The following is a 20,004-nucleotide window of genomic DNA, read 5'->3' on the forward strand; positions in this document are numbered from 1 at the left end:
TAATTTTAAGAGCAATAAACATACATTGCAATGTTAAGGAATTGATGTTTTTTTCATTCAGATATGTAAATCAACATGTATAAATTGTTAGTATTCAATTAATGGGGAGATAATCGAAATCAAATCGGTCTGGAAAATTAATCGTTAGATTAATCGATGCATCGAAAAAATAATCGCTAGATTAATCGTTTAAAAAATAATCGTTTATCCCAGCCCTACTTGGGAGCTAATGTGGACGGAGCTGCGTTCTCTGGAATCCTCTCAAGCGGTGGACTTCTACGCTCCGATTGGTTGCTGCCCAACCGCGTTTATTGCTCATTACCATAAAGTTGCCTTGATTTCAAATCTCCTCGATGCTCTCAACGGCCAAGTGCCGGCTTACATTGAAAATGAATGAATTCCGGCCACTTTGACGCTCTCGACGCCGGCAGTGTGAACGCACAGTTAAAGCAAAATTCTTAAATAAAAAAATTGTGGCCAGCGCCGTCTGTGATTCAATACAAGGACACTTTGGATCGCTGCCATAGTTGGTCACTTACTGGACACCACCATGCTTACCCATTTATAGATCTTAGCCATTTAGAGCCAAATTGTTTGCCAGATTTTAATTATCAACAGTCACTGCCAATTTAAACGCTTTAATTACATTACAAACTAGCCTAGGCTAATTACCACCATATTAGTTCTGATACCACATAAAGTCAACTTCATAAACAGGCCTGTATGCATTGCGAACATATTATATTATTAGTCTTAAAATGGTCATAACATAAAATTATTGTTGAGCCACAACATTGTCAACATACCATAGTTTGACTTGTACTGCGCTGCGCTGATTTCTAAAGACTGCTGCTCAGTGGCGATGACTAGCGTCTTGAGCTCAAACAATGCTAAGAGAGCTTATGAATGGTCCAGATAAACCTTACGAAAGTGTGACTTACAGAAGATATACTTAGCGTACGAACGTGTCGGGAATCGTGCCATAAGGTTAACAGAGAGGTTAAGGAATAGGTTAAGAACTACTTAGCGATAAGAACGTTTTGGGGAACCGGACCCAGTTTATTTTATTATTATGTCTATGATCAGGAGCTTTTTACAGTGCTGTAAGTCCATTTGGTAAATGTGTCTGTCATTTAGGTTAAAGACAAAGCTGTTGAACTGAATAAAAATTAGCTCAAAGATCTCAGGACAGCCTCTTGAAAAGGTACATGAATCATCTTATCAGAAGAGCCTCTTGAGGCTATCCCGATAACATTGTTTCTGACCTGAATTGAATATGGAAAATCTAAACTCCACTAAGTTGAGAAACGTTGTATTTAGTTATAAGAGTTTATAAAGATCTGGTGATTCCTGTGGTAGTAATTGTGAATGAACATACTATCATGCAAGAAAAAAAAATCTGTCTTTGTCTAACAATAAAGTTATATATATCACATCATATATATCAACTGATTAATCAATTGATCATTTGTACTCAACCTTCACTGGAAAAGTGTAAAATCCTTCAACATGCTCCAGTGTAATCATAGTCTGTTCAGGGAGAAGATGAAGGTTTGTCCACACTTTCAGACACTGATGAAAAATAGACAGTTTAGTTGTAACAGCAGTGTTGTGAAACATTACTTTGAATGTAATTCTACGTTAATCTGTTATTATTACTTTGCATCTAAATGTGACTCTAACACTGAAATGTGTTTCCACTGACTTTTTTGACAATTAAACAGGACAGTAAAGAACTGAAAGCATGGATCAAGAGAGGGGAAAACCTTCAGATTTAGTAGCAAACAATGATTTCATGCAGATATTTGCCCAACTCATGCATTGCTTAGGTCTGTGTGACAATGCTGCGGGGAAGAGAGAAGTTTTCAATTGATTTTATCAGTCAATAAATGAAACTACAATAGAATTTGATGATGTGGTGTGTTACTTGTAATGTGTTGCTTGCAACAATGAGAAAATTTGCAAGTGTACTTTAAATCAGTGGCATGCACAGGAGGGGGGCCGGGGGGCTCGAACCCCTGCCCCTTTGGGATCCGACTCTAAAGTGCCCTAGCGGTCCAGTCTAGCACCCAGTCCACGATTTCTGCCGAGGGTAGGGGTGTGCGATATGAAGATTTTTTTTCTTAGATGATAAAATGTCTCCACGATCTGCTTTTAAATAACTATTGTTGTATCGTGCAGCACACATTCTATCAGCTGCAGCCAAATCAATCTAGCCTACTGTCCAACGCGACATATATTAACATCAGTGTTAACTCCATGTCAGATGTACTCTCACGGGACACTGCACTTAATAAAAGCCTTACAGTTAAATGCTTCAATCATGTGCTGTTCTGACAAGTGTTTTTTCTGAGCACACCCAAAAAAGCCCATCAAACAGTGCCTGATTAGTGAACTAATTTATGTTTTGGGCTAATACTGTCAAAACACACAAGGTTTATGTATAGACTCATTTGGTTATGTCTAAAATGAAAGTAAATAACTAAGAGAGACAGATGCATGCTTGTATATTAGATGCATGCAGGTCTTAAAGGGACAGTACATGCAGCCGACTGCAATTAAAGGGATAGTTCACCGTAATATTTAATTTCTGTCATTATTTATTCACTCACATGTTGTCCCAAACCTATATTCATTTCTTTCTTGTGCTGAACACAAAAGAAGATATTTTGAGGAATCTGCGAAACCCAACAGTTGCTGGTCCACATTGACTTTGATAGTAGGGAATAAAAATACTATGGCTTGGTTTTCCACCTTCTTCAAAATAGTGTTAATGTTAAGCAGAAGAAAGAAACTCATTCAAGTTTAAAAAAACTTTTGAGCGAGTAAATGAATGTATAAAAATACACATAGTCTATTTAAATTTTAGGGGGAATTATTCCTTTAATGTTAATAAAATGGCACAGAAGGGTATATTATGTGTATCTGCAATGTGTAAAATGTGATCTTTGTTTGCATTTTTTCATGACAAAGATAAAATAATGATAAAGATTTTTGTCTTCTCTCACTGTGGCCTAAATATCCGCCATACTTTTTTATATTTTCTTACCTTGAAAGGTATTGTCTTTATAATGGGGAAAATAGTTTGGCTGCAATGCTCAAACAGCTTGCAAAATAGAAAAACCAACCCTCCAGAGGACTGTGCATGCCACTGCTTTAAATGTATGTTGGATTTATTTTATGGACTCCATTGTGTCGAGTTGTGATTTGATAACATTATTCAGTATCTTTTCACTGGAGGCCCAGTGTGTGATCTGGCATCAAAAGTGAAAGTTTAGTGTATCCTATGAAATTATAATTATTTCATGATCCTCTGTCATCATGTCTATTGAAATGTGCATTGATTAAATAATTCTTACTGTTAGGGTAATCTTTGTCTCTGCTGTTTCGTCGCACATGTTTCAGTTCTTCAGTCGGCATCTTCTTTGATTCGTCTGCCAGTTGTGTTCCATCCACCAGAAGAAAACAGGAAAACACATATCGTCTCATTTTACTCATCAAATCATGTTATTTGTGATCTACGCAGCAAAATTGTGTTTTCTCTTCTAACTTTGATTTCTTTGCTTTTGATTAATATAATTATCTAAAATGTGCTTAATGAACTAGATTCAATAATTCAGGATGAATGTGTCCCAATCAAGAATGCAAAAATTATTTTTACTGAAACTATAGTTCCCAGAATGCTTTGCTTGGGATTTATAAGAGGATAGTAAAACAGTTATGTGTTATTTAAGTGTTATTTTATGTGTTTTTGAGTTGAGATGAAAAGAGGGGAAACTTGATAGTGTTTAATATGAAATCATGTTAGCATTATTAGAACTGTTTAAATGACACTGGGTTAACACTAAAGAGTGCAGCATTTGCATGCTGTGACTGCTCTGCTCAAAGAGTGTTTAATGCTTAGCATTTAGCATGCTGATATGTGCTATTGCTAACTAATAGCTTGTTAGCTTGTACAACCTTATAATTCAGTCATGAGACATAAAATATGTATATAACTGAATGATTGAATTCTGTCAGAAAAGCGTACACAGTAAAATCAATTTGAGATTACTTAATCAGGACACTGAAAAATGACTTCATTCAGTCATGTTGAAATTATGTGAAGAAATTATTTTTGTTTAACCTGACAGATTCATGTGGGACTTGATGAAAACATGTAAATCCAACACACTTTTATCAGTGTATAGTGTCATCTCACCTGAGCTTGTGCCCCGTCGGTTTTCTGCTGACGCTGACAATTCATCACCTTCTTGATGAGCAACCATTCTTTCTCTTCTATCAAGTTCCATCGCTCTTCTTTCCAGTGCTCTCTCTCTTCTATCCAATTCTTCCTCTCTTCTTTCCAGTTCTCTCTTCCTCTCCTCAGATGGAGATTTTGGAGGTCATGGAGGTCAACATTACAATTTTATTATTATGTGCTTTGTTTATACTTTGCTTTTCACATATTATTTTCCATTCACATTCATTCATTCAGAAAATCTTTCTTTTCACCAAAATGTCTTAGAGTGAATTCAATAAATTTGTATTTCTTAAGATCTGGTTGAGTTAAAGGAATGTACTCTTCTAAATTCTGTCCTCAAATAACTTTTCCTCAGCATATTAATAATTTTTTCTCGCAATAAAACAATTTCATGGTAATTCATAACTAATTTAGTGGCTAATTCGTCTTCATCTCAATCTGCTCACTCTGCAGTGATGGTTATGTTAAGAAGTGAATAAAATATAATAATAAAATAAGCACAAATTATTCATCTGTACAAATAGCTACCTGCTGCACTGGCGCGTGCTGTGAACCAGCCTTGAACAAGAATCAATAGCCTAAACCAGCCCAATAAGAATATTTTAGCATCCTTTTTAAATAGTGAAAAGTGAAAGGAGAAGTTGTTCTTGCCTGTCCTGACGCAGTCTCTCTCTCCCGGTTTACTCCTGCTCTCGTCTGATGCTGCACTGCAGTGTTGCCAGATTGGAAATGTCCAAGTATCGTACCAGAAGTTCAAAATTATCGTATCTGGAAGAAAATTATCGTACACGAGTCAAAAGAGTTATTTATCTATTCTAAACCAACAACATTTTGACACGACCTGCAAATGACCACAATAGATAACAAGGCGTATTGTTGGACGGAAGCAGTGAGACAAAATACTATCCCATTATTTTCAGTGACTGTCTGCGTCGCGGCGCATATTAAATCATATTAAAATGATTTTTAACACTTGCTTTGTCGCGTCCAGTGAAGAAGGAATTTAGTTGTTGCTGCGTGGTGCAGTTAACTCCACATCATCGGAATCCTGCGTGTTGCCAGATGTTGAAGGGGTTCTTGCTATCATGGACCGCAACTAGTGCTCGTTGGCTTTAAAGCAGGGCACTCTCCTACATTCTTAACACACCCTGAAGTGCACACGAACGCATTTAGAGTGTCTGTAATGAGCCGATTTCGTGTATGAGTAAAGAAGCCATATGACTGCAACTACCCTCATTTAAATTTTCATAGAATTCTGAAATTATCGTACATTAAGGGATTTGTTTCATTATTGATCGTACATCGTACAGAGGTAAAAATTATTGTACAAATACGATAATAATCGTACATCTGGCAACACTGCTGCACTGAGAACAGTGTCCAGCAGAATGTGTTCCGCCCAGCGCGAGCACGAGCATGACGCACGTGACCTAACCGCGTTTGTGATGCCCTTCAATTTAAATTTATTCTAAATAATAGTATTTATTTTTATGCAGTTGCATGCTTGTGTGGGTTTTTTACAGCACAATAACACATCATTTTCCCTTTTATGTTCAACAGAAGTCATAAGACTTTAGGGTGAGTAAATGAATATCTGCTGTTTTAATACACTACTGCTCAGTTTCACTAGATGATGCTATTAGTCCATATATAACATTACTTGATCTTTATCCTCTCAGCAGGTTCTAAGAATATGTTGATGCTTTTATCACAGATATTTCACTTTCTCTGATTACAAATTTATAATCAACCTACAGATACATCACTGGATTATTTCCATTAACACTATTATTTGATTGTTATATTACATTATTGTCGCTGTGTATATGAGCAGCATAAAGGTGTGCTGATCCAACAGAAAGAAAGAAAGAAAGAAAGAAAGAAAGGGCTACTTTTTGTACATAAAATAACACACAGTCCAATTTCAGTCTTCAAAACTATTTAATATTTATATTGTCAGTTTAAGAATCATTGTACTGAACTATACTGTATAGCTTAAAATGCAATTGGGTCAAATTCTACAATTTTGCAATTAGACAAATGTTTAAAAAAAAATTAATACTGTATGTTGTAAAACTTCTTACACAAGAAGATCAAAAGGCAAGACATTTTTATGTAAACAAGCTCAAAATTAAATGAAGAAATTATAAAATATACGTTAACATTTATAATTCTTCATTCCTTGTCATCTCAACACAATATAGCTGATCATTAATGCTGCTAAACATTTAAAATGCATTAATCTAAAGGGTCATCTGCTAAATGAACAAATGTAAATTTAAAGAATGAAAATAATTAAAACAACTGCATGAATGGGAATGTTCATAGTTCCAAGATGGCCGCTGAGGACAGGCATGTTTTTTTAGGCTCCACACCTATCCTTTTATTTAGCATTTTACATCAGATTGTTACAGTTTTAGCCGATACTTTTCAACAAAGATACCTCAATTCAAAGAAATGCATGCATCAAAGACGAGAATCAACCAAACGGTACAGAGAAAATGGATGTATTTGGACAATGCTGCTTTGTATGTGGTTCCTGCTTGTTCCATCAGCTCAAGGCCTTTCTTTGGCTAGAAATCAATCAGTTGTTCCTACACATCATGTACCCTTTAATGATATATCAAGACAAATTTATTTTGGATATGGACAGCATATTGCTTATTCTATTTTCTGGCAGAAAGATCATTATACTGGAATTGCTACTAAAGACAGAAAACAATACACAAAAAGAAGCAAATGGCATGATTACAAGATTCTACTAGTCTTGCTGCTACTAAGTGGGGATATACCGTTAAATCCTGGCCCATCTGTAAATCTTAACCCAGATCTAAACAGTGATTTGTCCAAACACTGTCTTCAAAAAGCAGTGTTGGTTTGGAATGATTCAACTGCAAGGAAGGAACCAACAGATATATTCCCTCTGGGACTGATGGCTACTAAACAGCAAAGGTGTATTAATGGTCTTGCTCTTCACCAACATGAACATGAACTAGTGGATGAAAGAAGCAAACTGTATGCAACCATCAGGCCTGGCCCAGGTTTCAGCAGCGGCAGATCAGCAACCACCAGGCCAGGCTTAGGCCTCAATGGCAGCAGTAGCAGCAGTCCAGTTACCATTGAGCCAGGCTTAGGCCTTAGCATCAGCAGTAACCAGGCTGTCACTGGGCCAGGCCTCCGCAACAGTAGTAGCAACAGTAGTAGCATTAGCCTAGCTACTACCAGGCCAGGCTCAGGCCTCAGCAGCCCAGCTACCATCAGTCCAGGCTCAGGCCTCAGCAGCAGCAGTCCAGCTACTACCAAGCCAGGCTCAGGCCTCAGCAGCAGCAGTCCAGCTACCACCAGTCCAGGCTCAGGCCTCAGCAGCAGCAGTCCAGCTACTACCAAGCCAGGCTCAGGCCTCAGCAGCAGCAGTCCAGCTACCACCAGGCCAGGCTCAGGCCTCAGCAGCAGCAGTCCAGCTACCACCAGGCCAGGCTTAGGCCTCAGCAGTAGCAGTCCAGCTACCACCAGGCCAGGCTTAGGCCTTAGCAGCAGCAGTCCATCTACCACCAGGCCAGAATCAGGCCTCAGCAGCGACAGTCCAGCTACTACCAGACCAGGCTCAGGCTGCCGACTGCAAAGATCCATTGCAAACGTCTCATATCCATGGACAAGCCAAAATCCGCGGCGGTCACCGGCAGTGCAGTCAGGTACTGTCACCTCTACCGGTGAGTGCTCCACACCGCAGTTTCCACCCATTGCCCAAGTAACAATACAGACTAAAACCAGGAATCTCGTGTTGAAAAGACATAGATCATCTAATATTTTCCATACTCTGAATCAGGCAAAAATAATATGGGATCCGCGAGCCAAACCTAAATGCTTATTAGGCGGCCATTTAAATATAAGGAGTATGGCACCTAAACGAGAAGAGCTAGAACATCTGCTCTGCAATTCCAACATTGATTTTATAGGCCTCTCTGAAACATGGCTGACACATAACTCTCCAGATTCTGTTGTAAATATGCCTGGGTATAATGTGTACAGGAATGACAGGGAGCATGGTAGAGGCGGAGGAGTTTTGTTGTATGTGAGAGATACTTTTAATAGTAAACAGATTGTATGGCCAGAGGATATCCAAATTGAAGGTGTCGGAGTAGACGTATCCCTTTCATCTTCAATGTCATTTACTATAATATGTGTATATCGTAAACCATCTGCAAAGTTGGATTTCTATGGAAAATTTAAACTTCTTCTCAAATATTGTGATTTAAATTAAGAAACCATTATTATTGGTGATTTTAACGTAAATTGGAATGAAAAGAAGGTTAGAAAACATCTTAAAGAAACTACAGACCGCTATAATTTCACACACTTAATTCAACAGCCCACTCGGATAACTTCACATTCCAAAACATTAATAGATTTACTTTTTGTCAATCGACCTGAAAGAATTACAAAAACATTTAACTTTATGACCGGCTTATCAGATCACAATGCTTTCTTTTTTTCAAGAAAGCTCACAAAAAGACGTTTCAAAGTTTCACACAGTCATACTGTGTATAATGCTATTCCAAAAAAACAAATGCCAAACTTTGCGGCGGCTTTGCAAGAAACCGATTGGAGTGAATTAAATCAAAGTGAGGACATAGAGAATTGTAGTAATCTGTTTCAGTCTAAAATCAATCAAGTAATGTTAAATTTTACCAAAAGAGGAAGCCATAATAAGAGAAAAGGAAATATGTTACCTTGGTTAAATGATGAGTGTAGGAAATTAATGAAGGAGAGGGATGTGCAACTTAAAAAATCATTAAAATCAGGTCTTACAATAGATAGGCAAAAATTTACATCCTTAAGAAATAAAGTCACTAACTATATGCGAAAGGCAAAAGCAAAATTCTTCATGGATATTATCACTGATGCAAAAGGGAATGGCAAAAAGATCTGGCAAAATCTCAACAAATTACTTGGTAGACAAAAGAAAGAATCAATTGAAGACTTTGAACTCAAAATTAACAACGCTGTAGTAAATAACCCAAATTCTCTATCGAACGAATTTAACCAATATTTTTCTAAATCTGTTAGGGAGATAACTGAACTGTTTGAGCCACCTGAGAAAATAACTAGACCCATTGATTCTTCCAAGCCTGTGTTCAATTTGTGTGAAATAACAGAGCAGGAGGTAGGCAACATCATTGGATCGCTTAAGAGTTCTAAAGCAAAGGATGCTTATGGGTTCGATTCACATTCTCTAAAATTATGTAAAGACTCCTTAATTGCTCCAATAACATATATGATCAATTTATCATTCAAGCAGAGAATTGTTCCATCCTTCTGGAAAATGGCCTTAGTCACCCCAATCTTTAAATCTGGTGATAAATTAAATGTAGCCAACTACCGACCAATCAGTATCCTTCCAGTGGTCTCCAAAGTCGCTGAGAGGTGGGTTGCTAAAATTATAAATGAGCATCTAAATAAAGGCCACTCCCCCTTGCATCCGATGCAATTTGGGTTCCGCACCAATCATTCAACTGAATTTGCCAACAGTTTGTTTGTAGAAAAAGTAAAAAGTAAATTGGACAATAGTGCTTGTGTCGGTGCTGTGTTTTTAGATTTAAAAAAAGCATTTGACACTGTTAATCATGAGATTTTATTATCTAAATTGACATATTTTAACTTTTCCTCAAATGCCATTCAATGGATTAAATCGTATTTGGACCCAAGAAAACAGTGTGTTAACATTAACAGTGTCAAATCGTCTTTCCTAGATGTCCCCGTTGGTGTGCCTCAAGGGTCAATACTTGGTCCCTTATTATTTTCTTTATATATAAATGACCTTCCAAACACTTGTGTTGATGTTGAATTTCAAATGTATGCTGATGACGCAGTCATCTACACAAGTGCAAAAAGTGTTCAAGAGGCTTCTGCCATCCTGACCTCCGCTTTGGTCCCTGTAAATGAATGGCTTTTTAAATCCTGTCTTTTACTCAATACTAAAAAGACATCATTTGTATGATGTTCACTAAACAGTCCCGCGACATTAAACAATCTGGTGTATTTTTAAGAGGAGAAGAATTAGAAATCGTCTCTGAATTCAAATACCTTGGTGTGACCCTTGATTCCACATTAAGTTTTAAAAAACATGTGAAAAGAATATCGAGTACAGTAAAATTAAATCTACGAAATTTTAAACAAATCCGTCAATTTATACCATTTGGGGCTGCTAAGGTGTTTCTACATTCTATGATTTTATCACATATTGAATATTGTTGTACAAGTTGGACATTGACTGGTATGAACACACTCAAATCAATAGAATCACTCTATAAAAATGCCTTAAAAGTCTTTGATAAAAAAACAATTTCCTTCCATATTTGTAATATATTACAAACACATAATCTATTAAGTCTAGAGAATTTTAAACATTTTAAATATGCCTGTTTTGTTTACAAAGTGTTAAATGGATTAGCCCCATCTCCCATGTCCGACTTCTTTAAATTAAAGACTCACAGTGGTGCCAGGACACGGGCTTCCACTAGAGGTGACTGTGAGGTGCCTTTCAGAAGAACAGCCTTTGGACAAAATGCTCTGTCTGTGAAGGCTTGTAAGTTATGGAACAGTATCCCCATCACTGTAAGGGAATGTTCCACATTTCTTATATTTAAAATCAAACTCAAAGTGTGGCTTAAAGCAAACCAGTTTTGTGACCATAAAGTGACTTTTATTTTACTTTGCTTGAACTTATTCATTTTTGTCATTTTGTATGTTATAAGTTCTGTATTTCTGTAATTTGCCAATTAAGGGACTACGGATGTAAATTAGCCCTGTGGCTATAATCTGGCATGTTTATGTCTGTTTTTGTTGTTTCAATGCAGATGTTCATTAATGTGCATTGTCCCTATCAAATAAATAAATAAATAAAATTAGGCAACTTATTAAGCTAACAGTATAAACTGCATTAGCTGTGTCAAATGTTTAAAAATAAAATGACTTACACTTCCTCCCCTGATTTCCTTCTGGATGTTTTTTGTTTGTCTGAATAAATCTGTAAATGTACTGCCAAATTACTAACAACACTCTTAAGAGTAGTTTCAAAATGCATTTAAAGAATGCATGAATGTGAAACTTTGAGAATCAAACCCTTGCTTCCCTTGTTGTTACATAAATGGTTATATCATATTACAAACAACAACAAAGGACAATAAGGCATTTGGAAATGTAATATTCTGTAAAATAACAATGGAAGCAGTAGGGTTGGGTATTGTTTTGAAATTCTTCACGTTTAGATTCCATTAAAGTTAAAAATACTGTGAACACTGTGTACCGTAAACAAAAATCAGAAGCCTCTCTACGCAAGAAACTTTAGCCTTTTGTGATATTTAAACATCATTAAAGACAAGTAAACAGTCAGTAATAAGAACAAATAATAAAATAAGCACAAATAAATTTAACAAAGTTGTAATCAATTGTAAAATAACATTGCACAATTAGTTATTTTTCTGAATAAAATATAGATTAATCCTCATTAAAGTCAAGAAAAGGGTTTTTTAATTTGTAATTTTTTTTGTTCCTTTGACTAACATGAGCGACTGTCATTATCTGGTCTATGAACTTCCATTCACTCACCACCAGAGGTCACCCGCTCACTACATGGACTCTTGCACCACACTAACTGTTGCACGCCACCCCGGACTACAGTTCCCATCATCCATTGCACTAATTACACACATACAGCTGAAGGTACTGATTATACACACACAGCTGTAATCCATCAAACATTCACTATATAACACTCACTTAGATCACTTTAAAACTGCCGAGTATTGTTCTGCACTTATCCCTCTCCTAGTGATAGCAAGTCATTTTTTGTTTGTTTTCTTAGTTTCTAGTTTTTATAGTCTTGTTTCAGTTGATCATTTTCTTAGTTTAGTAGGGTGACCAAATGTCCTGTTTTCACGTCCTGTCCTGGTTGTTTCTTATAAAGTGATGAAAATGTCCTGGTTTCTTTGTTTTTCATTAGGCCATTAAATTTCACAACAAGCGAGCAGACAGCCATCCGAGCACTTCTGCCTGCAACATGCCGAAGAGCAAATGCACATTGACCTATGAGTTACAAGAAATTCCCCACTTACTCTTCAGGTCGGGACAAGTGGGAGGCTGTGTGCACCGTGTGCAGTACAACTTTTAAGACTTTTTAAGACTTTTTTTTCATTCTTACTTTTTAAGCAACAAAAAACTGCTGGGAAAGATCAGCTCTACAGCAAAATATAGATGGGCAAAGAAGGAGGATGAGGAAGAAAACGAAAGGTTTAGAAATATTTAGTTCGTTTTCGTAAGTTTGTCAGAGCTTTTTGTTTTTTGGATTGCTAATATTGCAGAGGTATTTTTCAGTTATTGATAATTTAGGGTTAGGGTTAGGGTTTTTCTAATACAGAAGAGATATTATTTCTATGATAATGTAATTTGTTATTTTTTAAACTTGTCATAAAACATTTTGAGCAATGTCAACATGAAAATAAAAGTACCTTATTGGCATGTTGTTTTTATGTAAAACTCTTACAGATACTACAATATATTGTAGATATAGAGGCAGATAAAAGGATAAAAAAAGAATATTCATAAATAATATATACAAATTATATAATAAATACTAATATTATGATATAAATATAATAATATTAATTAAAATAAACCATGATTTAAAGGTTATTTGTAACACCATTAAGTTTCTATATAGCTGTTACAGCCGGCTCCAAGGCTGCAGCAAGTACAGTAGGAGACCAGATACAGTAATTCTTAGCAAAACATTTATTTTAATTCAAGAACAACAAACATAAATATATTATAACTAGTGCTGTCAATCGATTAAAAACTTTAACTAGATTAATCACACATTTTTTCTGTAATTAATCGCAATAAAAAAAGAAATGTTTTTGTACGTTTTTAATATATTTTTTAAAGTAATAATTTCACAGTTAATAAAATTAATGTAGAAACAACATAAAGACAGTATATTTTAAATACTTGTTTAAATGGCATCTTTTTATGAATGAAGGCCAGTATTACTGATATTAATACAGCTACTTTTTCATTTTTTTACATTTATTATTAGGCTTCAAAAATATAACAGTTTTTAATTTAAGTAAACTTAAAACAATGCTAACATGAACCCATAATAAATGTCATGTTTACTCCTGCCCTTCCTGTCTTAACAGTTAGGAAGTTATCAAAGTTATATGCAGTCTGCACTGCATAAACTATAAATTAAATAGTTAATCCTTATTAAAGCTACAAAAGTTATTTAGTCAAGAGCAGCGAGTCATTTTCTTTGTTCCCTTTGTTCTTTAACTTTACTGACAGGAAGCTTTATTGGCTGCTGTCCCTTTAAGAGCAGACAGACATGCGGATCTCACCGTTTACAGTGTTGGGAAGGTTACTTTGGAAATGTAATAGGTTACAGATTACAAGTTACCCTGTTTAAAATGTAATAGTAGTGTAACTTTTTCAATTACTTTATTAAAGTAATGTAACTAATTACTTTTGAGTACTTTTTGATTACTTTTCTAAATTTGTGAAAATTAAAGAATAATAAATAAAAGCATATACATCAACTTAAATACAGTTATCTAATAAGCATGTGACGTATTCTGTGTAATAAACTCCTGAAACATTGGTGTTTTTTTTAAACTGCTGTCTCTGTATATGATGATAGTTTTCTCAAAATAAGTAAAATGCACATGAAGTAACACAAAGCAGTTCTAGAAATTATGTTTATGTGCTCGTGTACTCCTATACTGAGGCGGCAGAGGTTGAAAACACTGCGAGCTTCAGTAGGCCAATGTGTAGTAAATGAAACCATGTCTTTGCCATTAATTTACAGGAGGGGCGGACTGGGAAAAAAATTCAGACTGGACAATTCAAACTCATACAAACAAATTCATGGACAAAACTATTTTTTTGTATGGACCTGACATAAAAAAGGTTTAAATCTTTAATTTGTGGACAAGCAAAATAATTAAAAGTTCTCTCCTGAACTGCACCTTCACTTCCATTTTTCTCTTCAGTTTCTTTATTTTGCCCTGTTATCCATCTCTCTCATGACTTTAATACTCAAGATTGAACAAAACTATACTTTACAATACAATACTCTACAATACTACAATATCTTTATAGAAAAATCCTAATACTGTACACGAGTCATGTTTTTCCCTTACAAAAATTAACCATGCTTTTATATAAAAGTAAAATAACCTTGTTTTTTTTTTTGTTTTTTTTGCAAATGGATTTGTATTTATTTTTAAATAAATACATTTGTAAAATAATTTTACATTTTTGGTTATCACAGTTAAACAATAGTAACCATTTTCTCTGGATTTATAGTTAAATATTAAAATGTTAATTTTCGTAAGGGTTGTGTTGTTGTCTGTCGTAGCTCCCCCTAAACCTATAAAAACAATCTGAATTTTTTTTCAGCTAAATTACTACTGTAACATTACAACAGATAATAATGATGTCCTTTATATAGTATTTTGAGTGATGACTGATGAGCAACGTGCTGCTGCTTGATTAAATAAATAAAAAAACAAAGACAAAAAAGCATCTTTACAGATGAAACTGACCTGAAACCCTGAACAGGAGTTCTGCTTCTCTGCTCCAGCAGTCCACTGTATTCTCTCTCTCTCTCTCTCTCTCTCTCTCTCTCTCTCTCTCTCTCTCTCGCATTGATTACTCGGAGTCTGATCCAAACCGTTTGGCGGAGGCACGGAGAGCGTGCGAGTCATCACTAACACTTCATGACTTATTAGAGATTTAATTATCAAATGGCGGATTCGCAAATGATCGCTTTAGTACATTCGGCAGGCAATTATACAATAATGATATTAAATAGTGGGGCAAAATCGGCTGCCAGGCCACCGGGAATTGTCCCGGTTCTCCCGGTGTCCAGTCCGCGCCTGATTTCCACAGACACGCAGAATGTGCAAGTCATATATTGCATTTTTTGGGCTTAATATTCACAGACACTAGTCGATGTCATGTTTTGATTCAAGTGTACTGACCTACTTTTGATTTAGTCATCCAAAATGTGGCATATTCCGTCCGCGTTAGGCATTCCGTTTTTATGACTGGATTCTACGAACCAGACTGTGTTTCCGCATCCCGGAAATTATTAGGGCGTATGTCTCAGAATAGTCAGTGCAATTTGGGAAAGAAATCAGTTAAATCTGTAGGTGGATGTGTGTAAATATTCAAATGTAATCCCCTTTGTAATCGTAAAAAATTTCATAAGTAACTGTAATTTAATTACTCATTTTTTCTTAGTAACTGTAACTAATTACAGTTACAATAATTTTGTAATTAAATTACGTAACGCCGTTACATGTAACTAGTTACTCCCCAACACTGACCGTTTATATACTGTCTATGGATCTCGCCTCATTCTCTCACAACTCTTTTTGTTCATTTTAGACTTTATATAAATCATTTAGGATTGCTCTTATGAGGATATTCGACAAAACGGGCACTTTGGGATGTTTATTGTTAGTTCAAGCGCTTAAGAGAACTGGATTCTGGTGCCCTGTCTATGCATTGTGTGTGTGTGTGTGTGTGTGTAGGTGTGTATGTGTCACATAAGGGCATTCACAGACAGCGCATTCTCTTTTGTCTTGCCGTGCTTGAAATGTTTAAAAGCATTTAAATGAATAAGAGCGTGATCATATAATGTAAAGCTAGCCAACGGATGGCAGAAAATACGGATGCTGCGTTAATTGCGTTAAATATTTTGACACGTTAAACCAGACAAAAATTAATCGCATGCGTTAACGCGTTAACGTTGACAGCACTAATTATAACATAAACAAGAAAACGTTTTAGGGACAGGCAGAACACTCAACATAACACGGGACATCAAACGCCATGCTGGAGACGATCGTTCACAAAAACGCTCCCCCAGAACAGTCTCAGAGGCATTTAACTGTGTCAGGTTTGTAGGCCACGCCCCCTCCACACCGCACCTAAACATCACACACAACCAAACACTCTTGCCCAATATAGACTGGGACGTCACAATAGCACTTTCAAAGCAAATTGTTATGGAACCCTATAAAAAGGGTTCTGTTTAGCACCAAAAAGGGTTCTGCTGCTGTTACGCACTGAAGAACCCTTTTCTGGTTCTGTTTAGAACCCTTTTTCTTAGGAGTGTACAGGAATTTACAGTTAAAACCCAGAGAACAGGTATGATGAATGCAGAACATGAGTCAGAGATGAAGTCAATTGAAGAAAAATTTACTGAAGAAAATAGTTTGCAGTTTCATCAGCAGAAATCTCAAGGAGTTTGTAGGCCGCTCTGTGTACTTGCTAATTATGTCAAAGCATAGGCAGGTAGAATTCTGATTGGCTAAAACATAGATAAACTTATGTTCAAAACAGATCTCCTGGTGATTATTTAGGTGACAATCGATCAGGGGTCAGATGTAAAGGGTCATTCAGCTGATGACAGATCTCCATGCGTACTCCTCGGGTGCTGTGCACAGACAGATACCAACACACACATGCACACAAAACACTTATCTAGTTCAGGGATGGCTGGTTCAGCCCTGAATTTTATCAGGCGTTTAGTTTTACACACACAGACAATGAGTATTGTTTCTCAGAGAGAAGGGGAGAATTTCAATGAAACAATGAAACCATTTTAAGTTATTCTATGACATACGGAAATAATAATAATAATAATAATACATTTATTTGTAATGCGCCTTTCTTCATACTCAAAGCGCTACAACATGTACAAACAAAATAACAAGTCAACCACAATTACAAAATCAAAAATAAAACCATTGTAACAGTCATGAATTAAAATATCATATATGTTCTGATCACGTGTTGTAATGTAAATGAGAGGTCCCAATGACCTCCTTAACCTGGACAGCCAAACTTGGGCAGTCACAGTGACACTGAGAGAATAAAAAAAACCTAGTTAGATTAGGATATTTATACACATTTATTTTCAATGTCTACTAACTGGTGTATGCTAAATAATTATTATATTCAATCAACTTACAATCTTTGAGGTTAAATACTAATTAATAACTTGATCAATAATTACGGAAAAGGATAATGAACATATTTTATGAAGGCCGTGATGAATCCAGGATTCCACTCCTTCAGTGTTGTTCACTAGATCCAGGATTTCTCTCTTTCACTTCTCTCTCTCTCTTATCTCCAGCTGCTTCTCTCGTTCATCCAGATTTCTCTCTCTTTTATCCAATTCTCTCTCTTTCTCACACAGCTAATTTTTCTTTAACTGGTACTTTTTCCTCTCTCTGGATCATATTACATTCTGACTGTAATGTGAAAGGTAGAAATGTTTCTTCAACTTTTGCTGCAGTCGGATACTGTTTTTTTATTTTGCTTGAGCTGTTCCACTTCTCTCTGAAGTTTCTCTATGTATCTCTGAAATTAAATTTTGTCATCTTTTAAGTGTCTCTCTCTGTCTTTGTCAATGATCATCCTTGATTAAGCTTTTCCTTCATCTGGTTTTCACTGCTTTTGAGAGCAGCCAACTCACTGCTCAACTCATTGTTTTTTTGTGTGTAAATGGTCAGCTCTTGTTTTAGCTTCTGTAATTCCTCCTCCTTCTGGTTTTCACTGCTTTTGAGAGCATCCAAATCACTGCGTAGCTGGTTTTCTCGGTCTTCATGAATGATCATCTCTTGTTTTAGCTTCTCCTTCATCTGGTTTTCACTGCTTTTGAGAGCAGCCAACTCACTGCTCAACTCATTGTTTTTTTCTGTGTAAATGGTCAGGTCTTGTTTTTGCTTATGTAAGTCCATCTTCATCTGGTTTTCACTGCTTTTGAGAGCATCCAACTCACTGCTCAACTCATTGTTTTTTTGTGTGTAAATGGTCAGCTCTTGTTTTAGCTTCTGTAATTCCTCTTCATCTGTTTTTCACTGCTTTTGAGAGCAGCCAACTTACTGCTCAACTAATTTTTTTGTGTGTAAATGGTCAGGTCTTGTTTTTGCTTATGTAAGTCCATCTTTATCTTGTTTTCACTGCTTTTGAGAGCATCCAAATCACTGCGTAGCTGTTTTTCTCGGTCTTCGTGAATGATCATCTCTTGTTTTAGCTTCTCCTTCATCTGGTTTTCACTGCTTTTGAGAGCAACTAACTTACTGCTCAACTCATTGTTTTTTTGTGTGTAAATGGTCAGCTCTTGTTTTAGCTTCTGTAAGTTCTCCTCATGGTTTTCACTGCTTTTGAGAGCAGCCAACTCACTCTGTAGCTCTGAGTCTTTTGACTCAGCCAGTTTATTTAGCTCATCTTTGATTCTTGCATCTTTCTTTGCATCTAGTTCTTTCATATAATTAATTTCCTAATTTTCTGCCAATTCTTTCCTCAGTTTATTCTCCTTTTTCTTATACTCCGCTTCAAAATAATTTTCAGTTTTTCTGAAAAAATCCCAATTATTTGTGAAAAAATTGCTGCTTTTCCACTTTGTCATTTCCTCTTGTTTTTTAAATAACTTATAAAGACTTTCGTCAGTGTTCTGTAAGATATGGTGTCTGCCTCCACACATCTTCAGACAGGTGTTCTTTTTTGGATCATTGTTCCTAGCCTCATCTATAAATATTACCATGCAGTAGTCCAAGACCTCCTCCCCGAACACACCACTAAGAGCTTTTAAAAGATAATATTCACTACCAGAGTTTTCCACATCTCTGTGTACTAACAGAAAGGCATTAGGTCCCGGAAACAACTGCAATTCAAAGTACTGCAGTTCATTTTTCAGAGATTTGACTCCATTGCTGAGAATGTAGTATGATTCCAAGTGTTCCAGCCAATATGATGGAGTTTTAAATACTGAAACCTCTCGTCCACAAACATGAGCTGTTTTAGGCTTCAATATTCCAAATTTAAATCCATCCCTGTTCTCTTCTTCTCCCAGGATTGTGCCACATGCTTTATCCATAAGAGCATCATCCCCTCCAAGGACCATAAACCTCAGCTGATCACTGGATCCTCTGGAGCAGCCAGCTTCATCTGTCAATGTTTCATTTGTTAAAAAGAAACGGCATGAAAAATTTAAATCTATGCTTTTATTTGAGGCGTATGTGGTCTTTACACTGCAGCTTTTGATGTAGACAAGAGTCTGGTCTGCACAGCATTTGAATTACATTTATATTTTGAATAATGTATGAATTATACTGAATTGCCTTATATGTAAATTAACAAATTTGGTGGAATGGAAATCCTTTGTTCACTATTGTGTGTGTTTCATGTAAAATGACCTGTAGGATCTTTTCTCTTTGACTTTTGTTATTTAGTCAGATCATTGCACAAACAAATATTTTGGAATGCATCAGCGCTACTCTAAAATCCTACCTGAAAACCAATTCCAAGTTCTTAAACCAACTATAAAAATATACCTCCAAATTAGGCAACTTACCATCATCGTTCAAGAGAAAACCTGTAATAAGAAAATAAAACAGTGTGACAACAGCCGGTTTTATTCATTTAACCCTAAAATGAATACACTGATTTATCTCCTTAAGGTTTCAAATTAAGTGTCATTTAACACACACACACACACACACACACACACACACACACACACACGTTTGTTTATGTGAAAAGTGTGTTCATCCCATAGGTGTAATGGTTTTTATACTGTACAAACTGTATATTCTATGGCCCTACACCAACCCTACACCTAACCCTAACCTTCACAGGAAACTTTGTGCATTTTTACTTTCTCAAAAAAACTCAGTCTGTATGATTTA

General features: G+C 36.0%; 1 protein-coding gene across 2 annotated transcripts in view; it reads right to left on the bottom strand.

Annotated features, from left to right (window-relative positions):
• Window positions 1-1,271: 1,271 nt before the first annotated feature.
• The window catches only part of LOC132130821 (DNA ligase 1-like), a 53,922-nt gene continuing 35,189 nt past the window's right edge, over window positions 1,272-20,004 (bottom strand). The window contains exons 1-3 of one of the 2 annotated variants that reach the window (XR_009428783.1): window positions 4,202-4,371; window positions 3,360-3,434; window positions 1,272-1,572 (exon numbers count right to left, since the gene is read on the bottom strand). Coding sequence is in view for 1 of the 2 variants with exons in the window: in XM_059542636.1 (XP_059398619.1) it covers window positions 1,535-1,572 (38 nt within the window). In the remaining variant the exon portion in view is untranslated. Of the gene's footprint in view, window positions 1,573-3,359; window positions 3,435-4,201; window positions 4,372-20,004 lie in introns of those variants that run through there. The other variant, XM_059542636.1, reaches the window with a different exon arrangement.

This window comes from Carassius carassius, chromosome 47 (assembly GCF_963082965.1).
Source record: "Carassius carassius chromosome 47, fCarCar2.1, whole genome shotgun sequence".
NCBI lineage: Eukaryota > Metazoa > Chordata > Actinopteri > Cypriniformes > Cyprinidae > Carassius > Carassius carassius.